Source organism: Gorilla gorilla, chromosome 2 (assembly GCF_029281585.2).
Source record: "Gorilla gorilla gorilla isolate KB3781 chromosome 2, NHGRI_mGorGor1-v2.1_pri, whole genome shotgun sequence".
NCBI lineage: Eukaryota > Metazoa > Chordata > Mammalia > Primates > Hominidae > Gorilla > Gorilla gorilla.
The window spans coordinates 47,425,112-47,442,779 of NC_086017.1; the positions used below are offsets into that span (position 1 = coordinate 47,425,112).

General features: G+C 46.6%; 1 protein-coding gene across 1 annotated transcript in view; it reads left to right on the forward strand.

Annotated features, from left to right (window-relative positions):
* Positions 1-17,668, forward strand: part of ITGA9 (integrin subunit alpha 9) — a 371,697-nt gene that overhangs the window by 70,447 nt on the left and 283,582 nt on the right. The window contains exons 12-14 of the mRNA XM_004033838.5: positions 741-831; positions 3,245-3,290; positions 10,454-10,608. Coding sequence (XP_004033886.5) covers positions 741-831; positions 3,245-3,290; positions 10,454-10,608 — 292 coding nt within the window. The remainder of the gene's footprint in view (positions 1-740; positions 832-3,244; positions 3,291-10,453; positions 10,609-17,668) is intronic.

Here is a 17,668-nt window from a genome sequence, read left to right on the forward strand (position 1 = left end):
AGATGCTAGTGTGTCCCATGGTGAAGTTGTGAACTCTGGTTGGTTGAGGGGGCTGTTTTCTAGAGGGGAGGGCAGGGCATCTTCTTCAGCTGAGTTCTTTTGATTTCCTACAGTTTAAGAAGTGTTCAGGACCATGGAGTTCTAGATTTACTAGGTAAAACTGTTCACTCCTGTCTGTGAAGCTCCAGAATCTATAGGTCATCTGGTTGGCTGGATGGAGAGGTAGTTTCCACATGGCCATCTTTTCCAGCTGGACATGTTAATTACCTGTCTGTCTAGGGAAAGACTCTGTAATGTGTGCCTCTTAGGAGCAGAGTGTTAAATATTTAGCACATATTTGGGAAGAAAGATACAAGCTAAATATGTTCTTAGAATTTCAGCCAGCTACACCTGTGTAAAAACAAACAGAACCTGCATTAGGAATGGAAGTTAAACTTTATCCATTTTGAATTTCAACATGTCAAAACATTATCATGGTAGTCTAGGTGGATTTTTTTCATTAACACAGAACTTAGAAAAAATTTTAAATGATGACGTTTGGCCAAGACAAGTAATAATAAAGGACTGTGTGGTCTTCAACTGCCTGCTAAAGACTTGCTGATCACATTAGGATTACTTTTTTTTTTCTTTCAACAACTTTAAGACCAAGTGTCCTAGGGAAGCTGGAATAAAGCAGTCACAGTTCTTATTTGTGACTGTGGTCTTTTCCTGTGACTCCATTTCCCTATTATCTGTTTCAGAAACTGTGTGGGCGGAAGATAAATCCAGTGCTCCGGATGTTTGGTCAGTCCATATCGGGAGGCATTGATATGGATGGAAATGGCTATCCTGGTAAGCTGTTTTTCTTTAAAGGCACATGAGATAAATGAAGATAAATGCATGAAGTAGAATAATTTTCAGTCTGGTTAGCAATCATCACATCCATTTAGGATTAGGACAATTCACACAATAGAATAGGGTGTTTTGCCTGGTGTTCAATTTTAAGGTGAAAATAATGTTGATATTTATTTTGGGGTTTTAAAATGATCTACTCTGAACGGCTTAGCACCAGGAGGGTGGATTTTTGTAGTGGTTTCTGGGGCGGTAATTCTAATGAAGAAAAAAGGCACTGGCCACATCTAAAATGGTTGAATAGTGAAACCTCATGTTTTCCTTTGTATTTAACCACATTCAAAGGCTTCTTACTCTTGAGAGGGAAAAAGAGCAGCACCCCCACCGCCCCCTGCCCCTACTCTTGAAAGAAAATGATGGAGAAAGATTTGGAGTTAAAAGAAAACCATGTCCTCTTGCGTGTGGACAAAGCAGACCTTCACCATTCAAGGCTGGCTGGCTTGGCTTTAGAGTTAATTATTGCCTGTGGTGGTTGTGGCTAACTGGATAAAAATACATGATTTCAAACCCAACCCCAAGTGATATTTGGCCTAGGTCAAATTGCCTGGGTGGTGGAGTAGTGGTTCTTCAGGTGTTTCAAGATGGAGTGGGGTAAGGTGAGGAAACAACAGTAAGAATTTGAAAAAATCCAGAATGGTCATGGAATTCAGGAAACATTTCTCTAAATTTTATAGTCATCTTGCTTTTGAGAAATATTTCTTTCCACTAAAATTTAAGAAAACTAGCGCAGTCTTGTATGAGGACACCACATTGTGTATTTTTGTACAGATAGGAGTTTTGGAAATTCCTCAAGACAACAGAGCCAGGAGGAAGTAAGGGAATAGAAAGAAGTCAGTGTTGAAGCTTTTGTCCCAAGAAAGACCCTTGTGGGCCTTTTTAAGTTTGAGAAAGCAGCTCTTGTTCTGGAAAATTTGTGGCCATCCCCAAATAATACCTTATATGGGTTTAGCATTTAATATGTACAAAATGCTTCCACATGCAATGTGCATCTCACAGTGACCCCAGCAGGTAAGTAGGATAGGGTGTTTTCCCCACTTTATAGACAAGGATGCTGAGACTCATTGTGAGGGGCTGCCTGGAGCCTGCAGTGCACGGGGATCCATGCTTCCCAGTGGTTCAGCTACTTTTCTGTAAATGTGAGGTGAGCAAGGATCTGAAGTTCACAATGGATCTGAATTTCTGATCTTGTGTTTTTCATAAGGGAAATTGACAAATTCATCAGGTTCTTTTATTTTTAAACATATAGCTAATTTAAAGACTATTGAAGAACAAAATTGATACAACACCCAAGTGGAGAAATTTTAGGAACACTATAATTCATGGATTTGCCATTTGTTTTTCCTTAATGAGGGCATCATATAGATGCTCAGTGCATTTAGTGATGTACAGATTCAGACCCTCTTGGACTCAGATACTTGGTTCTGTGAAGTAGTAGTGGGAACCCCAGGGCCAGGGATTTATATGGCCGGGTTGGGGTGGTAGGGAGAAAGGCATAGAACCACTGGAAGAGTAAGTACTTCCTAAATTAAAGTTATTTAGGAATAAACATTACCAGTTAAACCAGGGTCTTGGTTTATAGCTTACCAAGTATTTTCATGAATTTACTGACTGAAATATCTGATTTCATATATTTAATAAATATTTACTATAAATCTAATGGGTACTTAATGAATATTATATAATGACTAATAAATATTTTCTGATTTAAATGTAATGAAATATTATCAGCTTTTGAAGAAGGCCCTGGGGATAATTATCTTCATTTTACAGACAGGGATACCATGAGATACTCAGGTCACATAGAGTGAGGGGTGGAGGGTGACAATTCCATGTTCTTCAGAACCTAGAGCATTTTCCAAGAGTCACTGAATTCTAGGTATGTCTTTCTCTAATTCACTGATGTCAAAAGAAGTATAAGCCTTATGTGTAATCTAAAATATTCCTGTAATTACATAAAATGATAAAAAAGGTGAAGTTAATTTTATTGATTTTTTTAGCCCAATATAGCCAACATATTATCATTTCAACATATAATCAATATGAAAGTTATTAGTGAGGTAGTTAATGGTTTTCTGTACTAGGTCTTTGAAATGTGGTGTGTAGTTTACACTCACAGCACCTCTCGACTGAGACTAGCCACATTTCAAGGCCCCAGTAGCCTGCGTAGGGGTTGGCTGCCACGTCAGAGAGTGTGGCTTCCATTCTTACAAGATCATTGTATAGCCCAGACAGTGGCCGTCAGAGGGCTCTCCGGCCTCAAGGCTGGGTCTCCATCCTTGTGAGCACATTCCCAGGGCGCGGTTGTGTATGGGCTTCAGCAAGTTTCTGAACGCTGTAAACTTCTCATTTTCAGATGTCACTGTTGGAGCCTTCATGTCCGACAGCGTGGTTCTTCTCAGGTGAGAGGCCCCACTCTTGCTCCTTGAATTGTGCTGTTCAGGGTGAGGGATGGAGCCATTTACCATTCATGGGCTCTTTCCTCTGTCCTGTTCCTTGTAGGCTGGAGGTGCTTAGTAAGTGGAAATGCTACCTAATTTTCTCATTCTAATTATTCTCTATCCCAGAGTTTCTAGCTGTGGCCTTGAATGGCTTGCAGGTATGAGATGATAACATCCTGGGAGCTTCTAGGTAGGGGTTGGGGTAGCCTAACTCTTAAGCTATTTGCTTTTGGCCAAGAACCTTCCATAATGTGCCATAAAAATATTTTATAATTTCCTGCGGGTGCTGGGAAGCACTGTTCATTCGGTCTCTTCATCTGTACACCCTGCATTTGTACCTCCAGTCAGTCCACAACACCCTGGGGACCGGGAGCCTCCTGCCCGTTAGACAGCACGTCATTCCCTGTTGGCTGCAGAGGTGAGGGACATGAGCTGAGGCCCAGAGCTTGCTGGGCCCGTGCAGTCTGCATCTCTCCTGCAAAGGCCAGTGGGCCGCCGCCACCACCCGTGAACCCTCTCCAAGTATTTCTAGCTGTATGAGTCAGAGGAGGCAGAATTACACTTTGGAGTGGGAGCCAATTCTTAGGTTTTGTTAATAACCTGATGGCAGAACTTTCTAAAATAGACTAGTAGGATCTCAGAGCTGGAAGGGATCCCAGAGGCCATGTAGTTCCACACCCCAGATCCTTCTTATTCAGCAGTACCTTCTGCTGGTCTCCACTGCAGGGCTACACAGCCTCCTGTTTGAGTGAGATGCCCCATGAGTGGGAGCCCAGTTACTTCTAAGGGAACCAGCTTGCCCCGGGTAACATTAAATCTTGAATTATTAAAGAGGCAGAAGAGCCTTGAGGTTGAATGTGAACTCAGGGGCCACGTGGCCGGGTTCCAGCCCTGACTCTGCCCTTACTAGGTGAGTTTCCTGGGCAAGTCCCCTGACCTTTCTGTTTCAGGATTCTCCTCTGTTGGCCAGGACAGCAATACAGATGCTCCTTGACTTAGGATGGGGTTATTTCCAGATAAATCCATTCTAAGTCAAAACATGGTATTTTCAACTTAGGATGGGTTTATCCAGATGTAGCCTCATGGTAAGTCAAGGAGTGTGCTGCATTCCTATGGCTTTTGCACCGTTGTGAAGTTGAAAAATCATAAGTTAAACCATTATAAGTCGGGGACCATCTGCAGTACATGTAAAATGTTCAGAACAGTGCCTGGTTTAACTGCTTAATAAATCTTAGCAAGTTTGATGTAAATTGGGTTAAATTTGCCTCCCTAAAATTCTGCTTCTTAGTCGTGTGTCTTTTATATAGCAACCCTTTAGTATCTGAAGGGGGCAACTGTGTCCCCCAAGTGGTGACTTCACTAAGATAAGGCCTCCCTGGTTCCTGTAATTATTTCCCATGTGACTGGATTTTCACTTTCTTTATCAGCGCTTCCTCTGGATAAAACAGCTTTTGTGGCTCCAAATGATTGAGGTTAGATTTGTGAAGCTGGTTGCTCTAGTTGGTGCTTTCATGATGTCATCTTTGCTCTCTTCATTATCCTGAGCATCTTACTTTGGTTTGTCAGGATTCTTCTCAAATAAAACACACTCCTCAACTTTTCACAGTTGAAAACAGGCTTTTTTTTCTTCCTTTCTTTTTTTGAGATGGAGTCTTGCTCTGTCACCCGGGCTGGAGTGCAATGGTGTGATCTCAGCTCACCGCAACCTCCGCCTCCTGGGTTCAAGTGATTCTCGTGCCTCAGCCTCCTGAGCAGCTGGGATCACAGGTGCACACCACCACACCTGGCTAATTTTTTTATATTTTTAGTAGAGACAGGTTTCACCATGTTGATCAGGCTGGTCTCGAACTCCTGACCTCGTGATCCGCCCACCTCAGCCTCCCAAAGTGCTGGGATTACAGGCGTGAGCCATTGCGCCTGACCCAACAGGCCCTCTTAAAACCGGGGCCATCTGGCTGAAGGTCCATCATATAGACTCTGCTTTCTCATCATTCTTGTATTTTTTAATCTTCCTGCTGTGAGCTTCAATCCAAAGGGTATTTTCTTTTTCTCTTCTTCATGGTGAGGGACAGCCTTCTCCAGGAGTTTGCTCACATATGGATGTAAAGTAAAGCGAGGCAGTTACACAATGGGTGGGAGACCCCAGACTCCAGCCTGGGATGGAGGGTTGAATCTGGTGAGTTGGAGCTCAACAGGGACAAATGTAAAGTTCTTCAAGAAGAACTTCAGGGAGAGCACATAGCAAGAGAAGAGACCTAGGAGAGGAGCCTGGGGAGCTCTGCCCTGAATAAGAGGCCAAGAGAAGGCCCAAGAAGAGTGGTCGGGCCATGACAGCTGTAGAGTAGCATGCAGGGATGTTGTGGTCACAATAATCCATTATCTTATTCATTCAGCTAAGGTGCATTGACCTGTTGAGATGCAGCCATGCATCAGATCCTGGGGATTTGATGGGAAACCTGACCTAGCCTGTGACCTTAGATTATAGCCAGAGAGCCATATGCAAGTGAATAATAATGCAACCAATGTTTGGTAAGCTCCTACAGCATGCCTGGCACGGTGTGAGCACTTCATTTGTGTTCATTCTTTGTTATTGTTTTCTTTCTGTATTAAGGTAGAATTTGCCTGCAATAAAATGCACCAATTTGAGAGTATGACTCCATGAGTTTTGACCACTGCATACGCTGTGTGACTACCACCCCACCACAATAAAGAATACTTCTATCACCCCAGAGAGTTTCCTTGTGCCTCTGTCTAGTCATACCCCTCTCCTGATAGACAACCACTGTTCTGACTTCTATCACCATGGATCCATCTTGCCCATTCTAGAATTTCACATTGGTGGGAATATACAGTATGGACTCTTTTGTTTCTGGCCTCTTTCAATCAGTGTGATGCATTTGAGATTCGTTCATGTTGGCGTGTTGCTTGTTTTTCCCCTTACTGAGTAGCACTCCATTGACTGGATATCCTTGAGTTTGTTCATCCATCCTCTTGTTGACAGAACACGTGACAACTCTTAGTCTTCTTAACAATCCATGACATAAGTGGGGCTGTTATCCCCATTTTATGGGTGAGGAGACCAAGGACATGCAGATCTTATTAATATAAAAGGGAAGGTGATTCCAGATGGTCGTAGGTGCTGTGAAGATTATAAGGCAGGGATACTTGGTCAGGCAGTGGTGTCAAAGTCAGCAGGAAGGGCCAAGCAGAGTGAGGCCTGAGACTTGTTGGAGGTGGCAGGGGGAGGTCAGGGGTGCCCTTGGCTGTGGTGGCTCTAGAGAAGTGATGGGGCAAAAGCCAGATGGCAGTGGGTGGGTGAGAGAAGAAACAAGAAGGACAGTGACTCTTGACTGCTTCTCCAGAAGCTTGGCTGCAAAGGAGCAAATGGGACCAGCAGGTAGTTCAGGGAGATGTTTTAAGGACGGGAAGCTCTGGATCAGTGGTTAGGCCAAGAACGTCTTTGAGCCATTTTCTGGTCTCCCAAGTCCCTTACCCTCTTGGAAGAGATCAGAGGTGGTCACCCTCAGCTTCACCCTCATCTATGTGAACCCTGATGCCCTGACCCTATGCATACCCCCAAGGGTCCTGGAGAGGTTGAAGAGACAAGAGGGAGGATGGGACGCTGCTCCAGGGATGAGGGATGTTGGGATGAGGTTGGTGAGAGTGATGGAATCTGGTACACGGGCTGGGGGTGAGGGGCCCTCATCTTCTGAGCCAGGCCCCAAGATAGGAATAAGGTCAGAGCGAGGTTCAGTTCCGGTACACGGGCTGGGGGCGAGGGGCTCTCATCTTCTGAGCCAGGCCCCAAGATAGGAATAAGGTCAGGGCGAGGTTCAGTTTGGGATGTGGATGAGGATGAAGCAGAGGGTGACCACCCTGGTCTATTCCAGGAGGACAAGGGAATCAGGGAGAGCAGGGAAGGCTTCAAAGACAGGCTGGAGCCCCTAAGAGAGGAAGCAAGGTGGGGCAGGCAAAGGGGTTGCTGAGTATGTCTGAGGGGCCAGCAGGCTGGATGTCTGCAGGGGCAGCCGTTGATAAAGTCCCAGGATTCAGCTGAGCAGCAGTGAAGGCCTGGAGGCATCAGCTGGCTATGTTAAGTAGGGGCTTGGCTCGGCCTGGCCTAACTGATGTTAGATTTTGAGTTACTTTAGGTTTTGGGTGGGACTAGAAAAGCAGGGAGGGCTAGGAGACCACGCATGTGCAAGCACACATAGATATGTATTGCCCATCGTTCCTAACCCTCCTAAGGGCAGGAGGCCAGAGGTGTGTGGGTTAGGAATGCTATGGGCTGCAGCTAAGAGAAAACCTGACTGAGGCTTTCAACTATATGACCTCAAATTAGCTCCCTGGAGGTAGATGGCCCCAGGGCTGGCTTAGTAACCTAACAATGGCACCAGTGGCACCAGGGGTGAAGGCTCTTTATCTGTCCTTGCCTTGCAGAAGGCCAAGGCACCTTGAGCAACATGTCAAAGGGCATCCCAACTGGTTGTATTATTTACCTGGAAGTGAAGTGTCAGGATTTGAACTGTCAGCCCTCAGGGAGAAGTGTTCCAGCTACCAGGTTTTTTTGTTTTTTTTTTTTGAGACGGAGTCTCCCGCTGTCGCCAAGGCTGGAGTGCAGTGGCGCGATCTTGGCTCACTGCAAGCTCTGCCTCCCAGGTTCACGTCATTCTCCTGCCTCAGCCTCCCAGGTAGCTGGGACTACAGGTGCCCGCCACCACGCCCAGCTAATTTTTTGTATTTTTAGTAGAGACAGGGTTTCACCGTGTTAGCCAGGATGGTCTCGATCTCCTGACCTTGTGATCCACCCGCCTCAGCCTCCCAAAGTGCTGGGATTACAGGTGTGAGCCACCGCGCCCGGCCGCTACCAGCTTCTTAAGAAAAAAAAAGCACTGAAAGTGCTTGTGGTGCTGTCCTTGGGTGCTCCTTTGCTTTTATCTCAGAGGCTGGCACATTTGTAGGCAGGACTGTGAGACACAGTCTCCCCTGCCCCCAGGAGTGTGGCTGGCCCGCTCTGCCCTCAGGAAGTTTGCTTCCCTCAGATTAGCTCCGGGGCAGGTCCTGTGTCAGGGTGATAGGCACACGGTGCTCTCCCATTGAAGGTCACAGGAAGCGATCAGAGAGGCCTCTGAAAGATTTCTGGGCTTTTCTTCATCCAAAAACAATACTTGGAGTTGAAACAAAAAGGTTGAAGGGAACTGATCCGACAGCTGTGGGAAGGAGATGTACCTGTGAGGGTCCCTGCGGTCCATTTCAAAGGATACTGTTTTTCCAACTTCCACTGAGGTCACTGTGTCTGGGCTGCCCACGTCTGTTTCCTGCTTGCCGCACTGTCTTCTGCAGAGCTCTTTTGTGAGAGGAGGATTCGGCTTTCTCCCTGATGAGGTGGCCCCTGGGGATGATGGGGCGGGCTAGGCTTTTCTTCTGTACCATGACCAGGCACGTCAGGGACCAGGCAAGGTGGAGACCAGCTCTTCATGGTACTTCTGTCCATCTGTGAGGCTTTGGACACTCGTGGTTTTCAGTCTCCTAGGCTGGAGTAAAATTTGTACTTATTTAACAAGGGTGTTTGCACATTTATTATGGGAACGAGAGGATGAATTCACTGGATCCCAGCCCTTGCAGGGTGCTGCAGGATGGTGGGGCAGGTTTGGAAACAGACAATGACTGTTCACCTTAGTAAGTGGGGGCCAGAGGTGTGCGTACAGAGCTGGAAGCACAGAGAGGGAGGATGCCTGTCAGGGGTACTAGAGAAGGCTTCCTCAGGGTGGGAACATTTGAGCTGGCTGTTGAAAGGTCGACGGGGTTTTATAGGGTGTCCATTGGCATCTGCACAATCACACTGGCCAGGGGTAAGATATCCACTTTCCGATTTATTTCTAGTATCCTATAAGGATGAACCCAGAAGAAAATGGAAAGACTAAGGTGTTGGCCTTCTTTCAGGCACTGCTATTGTCTGACTTCCGTTTGTCCTGTGGCCAGATTTGCTCTGGAAGTCCCACAGTTCCACTGCATCTGTTACCGCTACTCTCTGTTGACCCCATCTCCCAGCATGGTGGCAGCAGTGGAGTCCCCTCACCCCATCTGTGCCTCGTGTCTCTTCACTTCCTTTGTTCACCCAGATTTTCCTTAACGCTTTCTTCCCTTGGAGTTGGTGTGGGTCATCATTCCCATCCGCCCTATCACCCTGGGCTCTCTTTGAGGGATCATTGTACACAGGGGCATCATTGTTCTCAAGCTACTAATGCCCCTTAATCTTGTTATGTCACCCCAGTGGTGTGAAGGCCAGGGCTCCTTAGAGGTAAAAGGGTCTCTTTGCGAGGCCTGGAGGGGAGAAGGTTGAGCGGTAGCTTAGGTGAATGCTGCCTGAGCAGATGTCTGCAGTGGGAGCAGAATGGTGTGATTTACTCTTAGTTTTTGTGGGATGGCCTTGGGGAGCCCACAGGTGCTGTCCATTCATCAAGCACTGGGAGATGGTCCATGGCAGGGAGGAGAGTATGGCTATTTATTGAGTTTCATTTGGTCATAAGACTGGGCAGGTTGATTTCTTCTGCCCTGAAGCACTTTGCTATTACCAGCTGGGACTCCACTTATCAAGTTCTTTTAGGAAATTACCCAATGAATTGGTGGAGGTAAACGATGCAGGAGGTTTGACCAACTGGATGGGGCTAGAACATTGCAGTTCGTGCTCATAATGGCAGCAAATGCTTGAGGGAATCCCTGAGTATGCATCTATTTCTTGAATCATGGCATCTGTTATAGGAAATCCTCTTAAATGTATTCTTATCTCCCTAATAAAATGGAAATTGGTACTTAATTGGTAAAATTTTAAATAATTACCCAGCATCTGGTGGTTCATTTATGGCTTCAACCAGATGCATTTTATTAACAACAAACTTGCTTTTATTATTGGGAAGCTAACTTAATTTACTAGGCAATATGCCCTTTCTAAAACCAGAAAAAAATGCTCACAGAACATACTAGCCCTTCTCTCTTGGGATATTTCATACTTTAATTAAATGCTGGGTTGAAGGCGTAGGATTTATCCTGTTGGTCTAGTTCTTGTTTGGTTCTGAGAGCTGCTCCTTACCACGACTAAGTCACCTTCCTCTCTTGCCCTGCAGAGCAAGGCCTGTCATTACGGTGGATGTCTCCATCTTCCTCCCGGGCTCCATCAACATCACAGCGCCTCAGTGTCACGACGGACAGCAGCCTGTGAACTGCCTGAACGTCACCACCTGCTTCAGCTTCCATGGCAAACACGTTCCAGGAGAGATTGGTAATGAGCCACCAAGTCAGGGCTCAGGATACCCGTTTAGCTGGAGTGGGCTAGTGGGATATTTCCGATGTTCCCTGTCGCTGTTCCTCCCAGCTGGTTTTGCAGGCAGCAGGCACACAGGCTGGACATCCTTTCCCTCTGAGTTTCCTCCCCTTCTATTTCCTGCTTATCAACATGTTTCTAATGTCACACAACCTCCAGCTCTAGGACAAATAATGTTGGACCCCAAGCATTCTTTTTCCAAATACGAGGGCTAGACTGAAGCCTCATTGGACCACAGGTCCTATGGGACTGGTGGAGATATAGTGCCCGGAGCCTGGCCCTTAGGGAACATTCGAGCAGTTAGAAAGCAGAAGTGACAGGACTTTGGAGGCTCCTTATTGAGCTTGTAGCATCAGCCAGATGTCAGGGGACTTATACCATTTACTATGGAATTGGAGACCAAAGATGGATGGTGGGATTCGGATGCTGGTGTTACAGAGGCTTAGGTTTCTAAAAGAGGGGTGCTGCTTCGGCAGCTCAGAATTGAAAAGAGGCAGGCATTGTCCTGACAGCTGGTAACTGCCCCTGCCATTTGTCTGACTGGGGAAAATCAACTTGCTAGCCCAGCTCTAGAGACTGGATTAAACCCCAGAACAAGATAGAACCAGTGTTGATTGGAATTCAGAGCACGTGATCACCTGAAGGAAATGAATCTGCAGCTTTATGCATATTACTAGGTGCTTCATTTTTATTTAAAAGGCTGATTTAATAATAGAAAGAAAATCTCCAGGCAAACAAAAACACTGACAGGGACCTGAACCTACTGACGTTCTTAGATATTTTTAATGTCATGAGTGACTCCTTTTGCTACTCACAGTGTAGCCCCTGGCCTAGCATTGTCAGCATCACTGGGAACTTGTTAGAAATGCAGGACTTTGGGCTCCGCTTTGGACTTCTGAATCAGAATCTGCGTTTTCACAAGAGCCCCACAAGATTCCTGTGCACATTTAAGTTTGAGAAGCACTGCTCTGGAGCACACATGTGTGCACACACGCCCACTCATGCAGAAATATTTACGTGAGCTAGTTCATTCCTCAGCCACACCTCAAATGTTCTACCTTATTTAATATGTTCATCCTTCTTGGCTGTCTCATTGGCAATTTCTCTTGATCTTCAGGTATATTGAATAAGCTCAACGATTAAACATATTTATTTTATCATTTTTTAAAAAGAGCTTAGAAATTTCAACATTGAATGAAACCATACCATAAAACTTGGGAACTGGTTAGTGAGGGAGGATTAACAACATTTTCTTGTGTAGCTCAGTGAGAAAGAGCAGCTCACTCAAGATCACACAGATATTGTTGAAGCCAGGAGTTGAATTTGGATCTTATGATACTTAGTTTTGCTTTCCAACAACTATTTCTCACCACCTCCATAATTGTTTAAGATACTACAGTCTTAAGGAAAAAAGCTTTCTGATAGTTCTGGGACTTGTGTGTCCTCCACATAATTAAGCAGTCTGTCTTCTGTCCAATGCCAGCTCATCACGTAGTTGGACTCTGTTAAAAAACATTTTTAAAGAATGAAGATTAATTTTGATACACATAAGAATGAGAACTATTCTAGAGCTCTCAAAAAGGGCAAACAAGTAATAGTTTCTGTGTATGTTCATTTGACACATGCTTATTATGTATCCACATGTGCCAGGCACTGGAGATATAGTCCTGCCCTCATGGAGCTTCTAAAGGGAGTTACAAAGAGTTTCTACTATTTTGGCCTTGAAGCAGTGTTAGACAACGTTCACTTATCGCTGTTGTGAAAGTGAAGGTAAATTGGCATAGCTGAAGCAGAGAAGAAGAAACCAAGATGCAAGTTAGAGCAAGAGTGATTCAGACCATGAGACAAGTGGTAGAGCAAACTCTGAGTTGAAGGTTCATGAGCTGAGCGCAGAGGAGATGTGGGTGCCTCCTCATGCTGTTCCCGACCAGTGGCTCTTTCTGGGGCCCCATCTAGCATGAGCCTTTCACAGACTGCTAAGCACAATTAGAATGAAGGTCTAGGCTTAGCCATAGCCCCAGAAGTGTTGGGGTAAAGTGGAAGAGGCAGGCAGTTGGATGGCATCTTGTACTGTACCTTGTGGGCAATGCGAAGCAACCTGGCTTATATCTGACATTAGGTGGGGCCCATTCAGCACCAGTGTACCCTCCCATTAATTTCTCTTCCCTATCCTCCATCTGCCACATGGGTTCATAGATAAAGTCAAACATCCCTTTACACTCTAAGGGTGTGTTTCCCCGATAATCAGGCTTAAAGGGGATGGTAACTGGAGAATTTTGATATCTCAATATAATAAGGCAATGCAGAAAATTATTCATCCCCAGCATGTTTCTGTCACTTTCTCTGGCATTCATATCTCAATCTTTGCAGTAGAAAGAGAAATGTAGAAATCTGCCAGAAAATGTGCTGGCAGTGAAATGGAGAGTTTGGGGAGGGAAAAATGGGCAGGCCTTATGGAAATGTGATAGGAAATGAGGTGGAGGTGAAAGGTCAGGTAACTGTGGGGGTCCAGCTCTGGGTGAGGTGTCCTAGAATTCAGCAAGGAAGGCAGCCTCTTGGCTCTGCACAGTTGGGAAGGTCAGTCTTCAGATGGAGGAAAGATGGGCACTTCCAGGACACAGATACCCTCCACTCCCATCCAAGCTCAGCAGAGGGTGCCGGCCAACTCTGTCATCTCCAGGCCTCCGCCTCAGGAACCCACAGCTGAGACACTGGGTTACCAGCCTTCCTACTCTTTGTGCTGGCAGCTGCAGAGGAACCATATGGATGATGACTTTGTCCATGGAATGCCTGGTGAATGAGTGCCAGCCCTGGGCACGCCTTCCAGGCACCTCTCAGTGTCTGCATATCTTGGGCTGAGTTTGTTAGCAGGACGGCTGCATTTGGGCAGAGCAATACACAGATACCTGTGGTGGGCTAGGTACTGCTGTCAGAAGTAGTATGTTCTGTGGTATTTATCTGCTGCTGTCTTCAGCTACATGACCTGCTCTCTGAGGATGGTTCTGAGAGCCATAAGCAGCTAATGTTAGTCTTGTGCCTTTGGTTTCTTCTTCTCTACCTGGCAGGGTTCAAGCCTATGTACAGAGAAGGGACACCAACTGCCTCTTTATTTCCTGCTTTAGAAATGGGAGACCACAGTGCCTACTTGGTCATGGGAGTGTTCAGGACCAGCTCATTAGCAGGACACAAGCTGCTGTAGCCTCTGTAAATACTGTAGGAAATACAGACTTTCTCTGTAGGAGGTGAATCTGCCTTGGCCTCTGAAACAGGCAGAGTCCAGTCAGGAAAACAAAAACCATACCAGTTATTTTAACAGAGGAAATTTAGCACTGGGAATGAGTTAAACAGGTCATGGACGACCTGGGAGTAACTGCAGGAAGCAGCTGCTGCCTCCAGGTCTGCACCAGTGGATCTCAAAGTGTGGTCCCAGACCAGCTGCATTAGCATCACCTGGGATCTCATTAGATATGCAAATTCTGACTAGAAACTCTGAAGGTGGGACCCACATCTGTGTTTTTACAAGCCTCCAGATGGGTTCAATTTGAGAACCACTGTTCAAGGTTATACTTCGGGTTAACCACTTCCTAGGGGTTATCAGAACCTATGAGCTTGGAGAAGGGGTCCTGCAGAGCTAGGACCTGAACCTCTGAGGAGGGGGCTGGTGCTGCTGATCTCTCTGAGGGAGTGCAATGAGGCTGGCTCTGGGAGAATGGGGGGGAAATTGAAAACTACAATTAACTGCTGTTGGGGCCAGCTGCCGTGAGAAACTGTTGCTGGGATAAGCTGCTAGGAATAGGAAGCAGGGAGGAAGGAGCAAGTTCCTTTGCCCTCCTCCAGCCTTGCAGGCTCCCTCCGATGCTCCATATTAGCAGAGCCTCACAGCGAGCCTCTGGCAAAACAAGTGAGGTTTGCAGGGTCCCAGCCCCAGTGTCACAGTGCAGGGTAGAGAAGGGTGGGTTGGAGCTGAGGACAACAGCTTCATAAACCAGCACAGCAAGCATCCAGTTACATTGAGTTGCTGAATCCCTGTTGGGTCATTCAATCAAACAATAATAATTAAGGTCCTACAGAGTGCCAGAGACCCTGCTTATCCTGGGGCACGGAGCAGTGAGCAGGACAGGCAAAGTCCTTGCCCTCATGGAGCTGGCATTCTAGTGGGAGGGGGGCAGGCAGACGGGACAAAAACAACCAGCTGCTCTCTTGCTGGCTTTTCTAGATGAGCTCCGGGCCCCTTGTGTGGCATGCACTGTGCTTAGCACTGGGACACAGACAGACACAGACTTCTCACTCCGACTGTGGGCTCCTCCAGGAGCAGGTTTACAACATATTTCATAAAGCAGTTTAAAATAGGAGTTCTTCCTGTCCCTAATAGTATTATTAATCACTTCATTCTTGGCCTGGGAACAGCCTGTGGCCCCTTGGAGCCTCCTGGCTAGCATAGGTGAAGGTGGTGAATGCTTTGCCCAAGGGGACCCTGCCCCTCACCCATGGACGGTGCTTGTACCTACTCACTGGCCAGGCTGAAGCCTAAACTTGCTTGTCAATCTCTGGAGGCTGGGAATCAAGCTGGCAGTTCTGGGCTTTCACCAGAGTGTGAAACGAAAACCAGGAAGGGGCGCTCTCTGAGTGATTGCATTTTGTACTCTGACCCAGTGCTCCTGTGTTTCCATGGTTCTCAGCCTGAAACTCGGGAAGGAGAATTTGTTAGAATTTCACAGCTGAAATCTTGTTCTGATGGAGAGCAGGAATTAATCAAAACTTGCTGGGAGAGACCAGAGCTAGAGTTGATGAGAGACAGCTGGCTCCCTCCTGGCCCAGGCCTGTGCAGGGGGCTCCTCGGGAAGCAGCCGGGGGCAGGGCAGGGAGGTGGCTGAAAGTATTACTCGGGGCTGATCAGCTTTTCCATCACCATGACATCATTCGACATGGCAGGGACACAAGCTGCCAGAAGGAAAAACCTAAAGATGTGAAATGTGCTGTTGGAGCAGGCCCTAATCAGAACTAGCAGCCTCCCAGGGACAGATAGGGGCTGGCCAGGCTGGCTTACCTCATGGCCAGCTGTGGGCAACTTGGACAGCCTGATCCACCCACCTTCCCAGGGCCCTGACCGCGGAGCCCGGGCAGCTGATCGGCTGCTTCCCAGACATGTCCTCTGCTTCCCTTTCCACCAGACCCTTTATCAGTGGGTGCTGGTAAAACTGCCAGTTCCACTCAGGGCTTTGGAATGAGTGGTCAGCATTTCTTCTTGCCTCCTCAGGCAGGGTCTCTCATTGTGACTCTTGCTTTCTTCTAGAGGAGACAGTCTGATGTAGAAGTAATTTCCTTTGCGGTAATTTAAAATGTCAAAATTTAAATAAAGGAAAAGTACTAATTAGGCAGTTCTAGAGATGAAATGCTTCCAGAATGATTGCACTTGGTGAATTGGATAATGCGGTATGTCTGTGATTGTATGTTTTAACATTTTAGAGAAATCTGAAAGTTTAATGTGCTGGCATGCACACACCCCGCTGGAGAGGAGCAGCAGTTGCCTTGTCCTCAGCTCAGTTTCTGTGAACTGTGGGTTGTTTCTCTCTCCCTTGAGTTGCAACAGATCAGTACTTCCGGATCAGTACTTCTGCAGTAAGATGAAACTTTGGAGGAGTAAAGTTGGTGTTTGTAAATTATCTAGCACAGTGCTTGGCACACGTTGCAGGTTGAATTTATTTGCTTTTCCTGACTTACCCTGTGTTAATATGGGTTCTCCCCAAAACAGAGCCTGGGTCAAGGATCTGAGTGCATGTCGTTGATACACAAATGATCCCAAGAGGTACCAGTAAGGAAATGGGACAGTGAGACAGGAAAGGAAGGCAGCTGCAGACCTCAGGCTTCTCCAGAGAAACAGAATGGAGAGAGAAAGAAATGGATTAGTTGGTTGATTTTCAGGAATTGGGTTGTGAGATTATGAGGTCTGGGAAGTCTGAATTCTTCAGGGTAGGCCAGTAGGCTGGAGACTCAGGGAAGAGTTGATGTTGCAGCGCAAGTCTGAAAGCAGTCTAAAAGCAGTTTATTTTTTTGGGAACCTTAGTCTTTTTCTCTTAAAACCTTCATCAGATGAGGCTTGCCCACATTTTGGAGGGTAATCTGCTTTATTCAAAGTCTACTGATTTAAATGTTAATCTAATATAAAAAAATACCTTCTCAGTGACATCTAGATTGGTGCTTGACCAGATTCTGGGTACTGTGGCCCAGCCAAGTTGACACATAAAATTAGCCATCAGAGCAGCCAAATAGAGGGTGTCTTACTGAGCAGATTACCACTGTGGGCAGCTGGAGCTCAGTCCTGCTGGGGAACCCTGGCAGTCAGTGTAGACCGTGCCCCAGAATTACCGCACATCAAGGGGCAAGGGAGCTGGGGCCCTGCATTATGGAGGGCTTCTCTGGGGACTTGAGTTCCCTGGCACTCCTGGCTTGCCATGCACATGGACAGAGCCACTAGAGAAAGCCCTCAGGAGGAGAGATGCAGGTACTGACAGTTGCAATTTGGGCCGGACAGCAGAGAAATGGTAAAAGCCAAGAGGATATGGGTGGGGGAGCAATACCATCCGTTCTATCTTCCTGTGTTCCTTTCCACCCAGGTTTTCTCTGAGCTCAGCTAGTTCATCTCTGGTAAGATAGTCCAGTCTCGCTGTTCTCTCCATTGTCTCCCTTCCTGAGGGAAGGCAGCCATGGTTCTTTCACCGGGGAAGGAGGCTGGTCAGGGGACCCCGAGGAGAGTCTGCTCAGCAGCTGCCTCCACCACATTGGTTCACCCAACTGTGGCCTCTGGCTTGTCTTCCAGCAATGTGTATCTGTAGCCATGACTTTGCTTAAGCAAACTTGGAAATTCACTTCATTTAAATGTAATCTTTCTTACTTCAGTGCAGTTGTTCAGGGAAGTTGTGATCAGTAGAAAGTAAATTGGCTAGAGTTCAGTTGTAGATCTCTGCACTTGTTTGGACCTGCTATCCATGCATTCAAAAAAATGGGAGGTTTTGGTCAA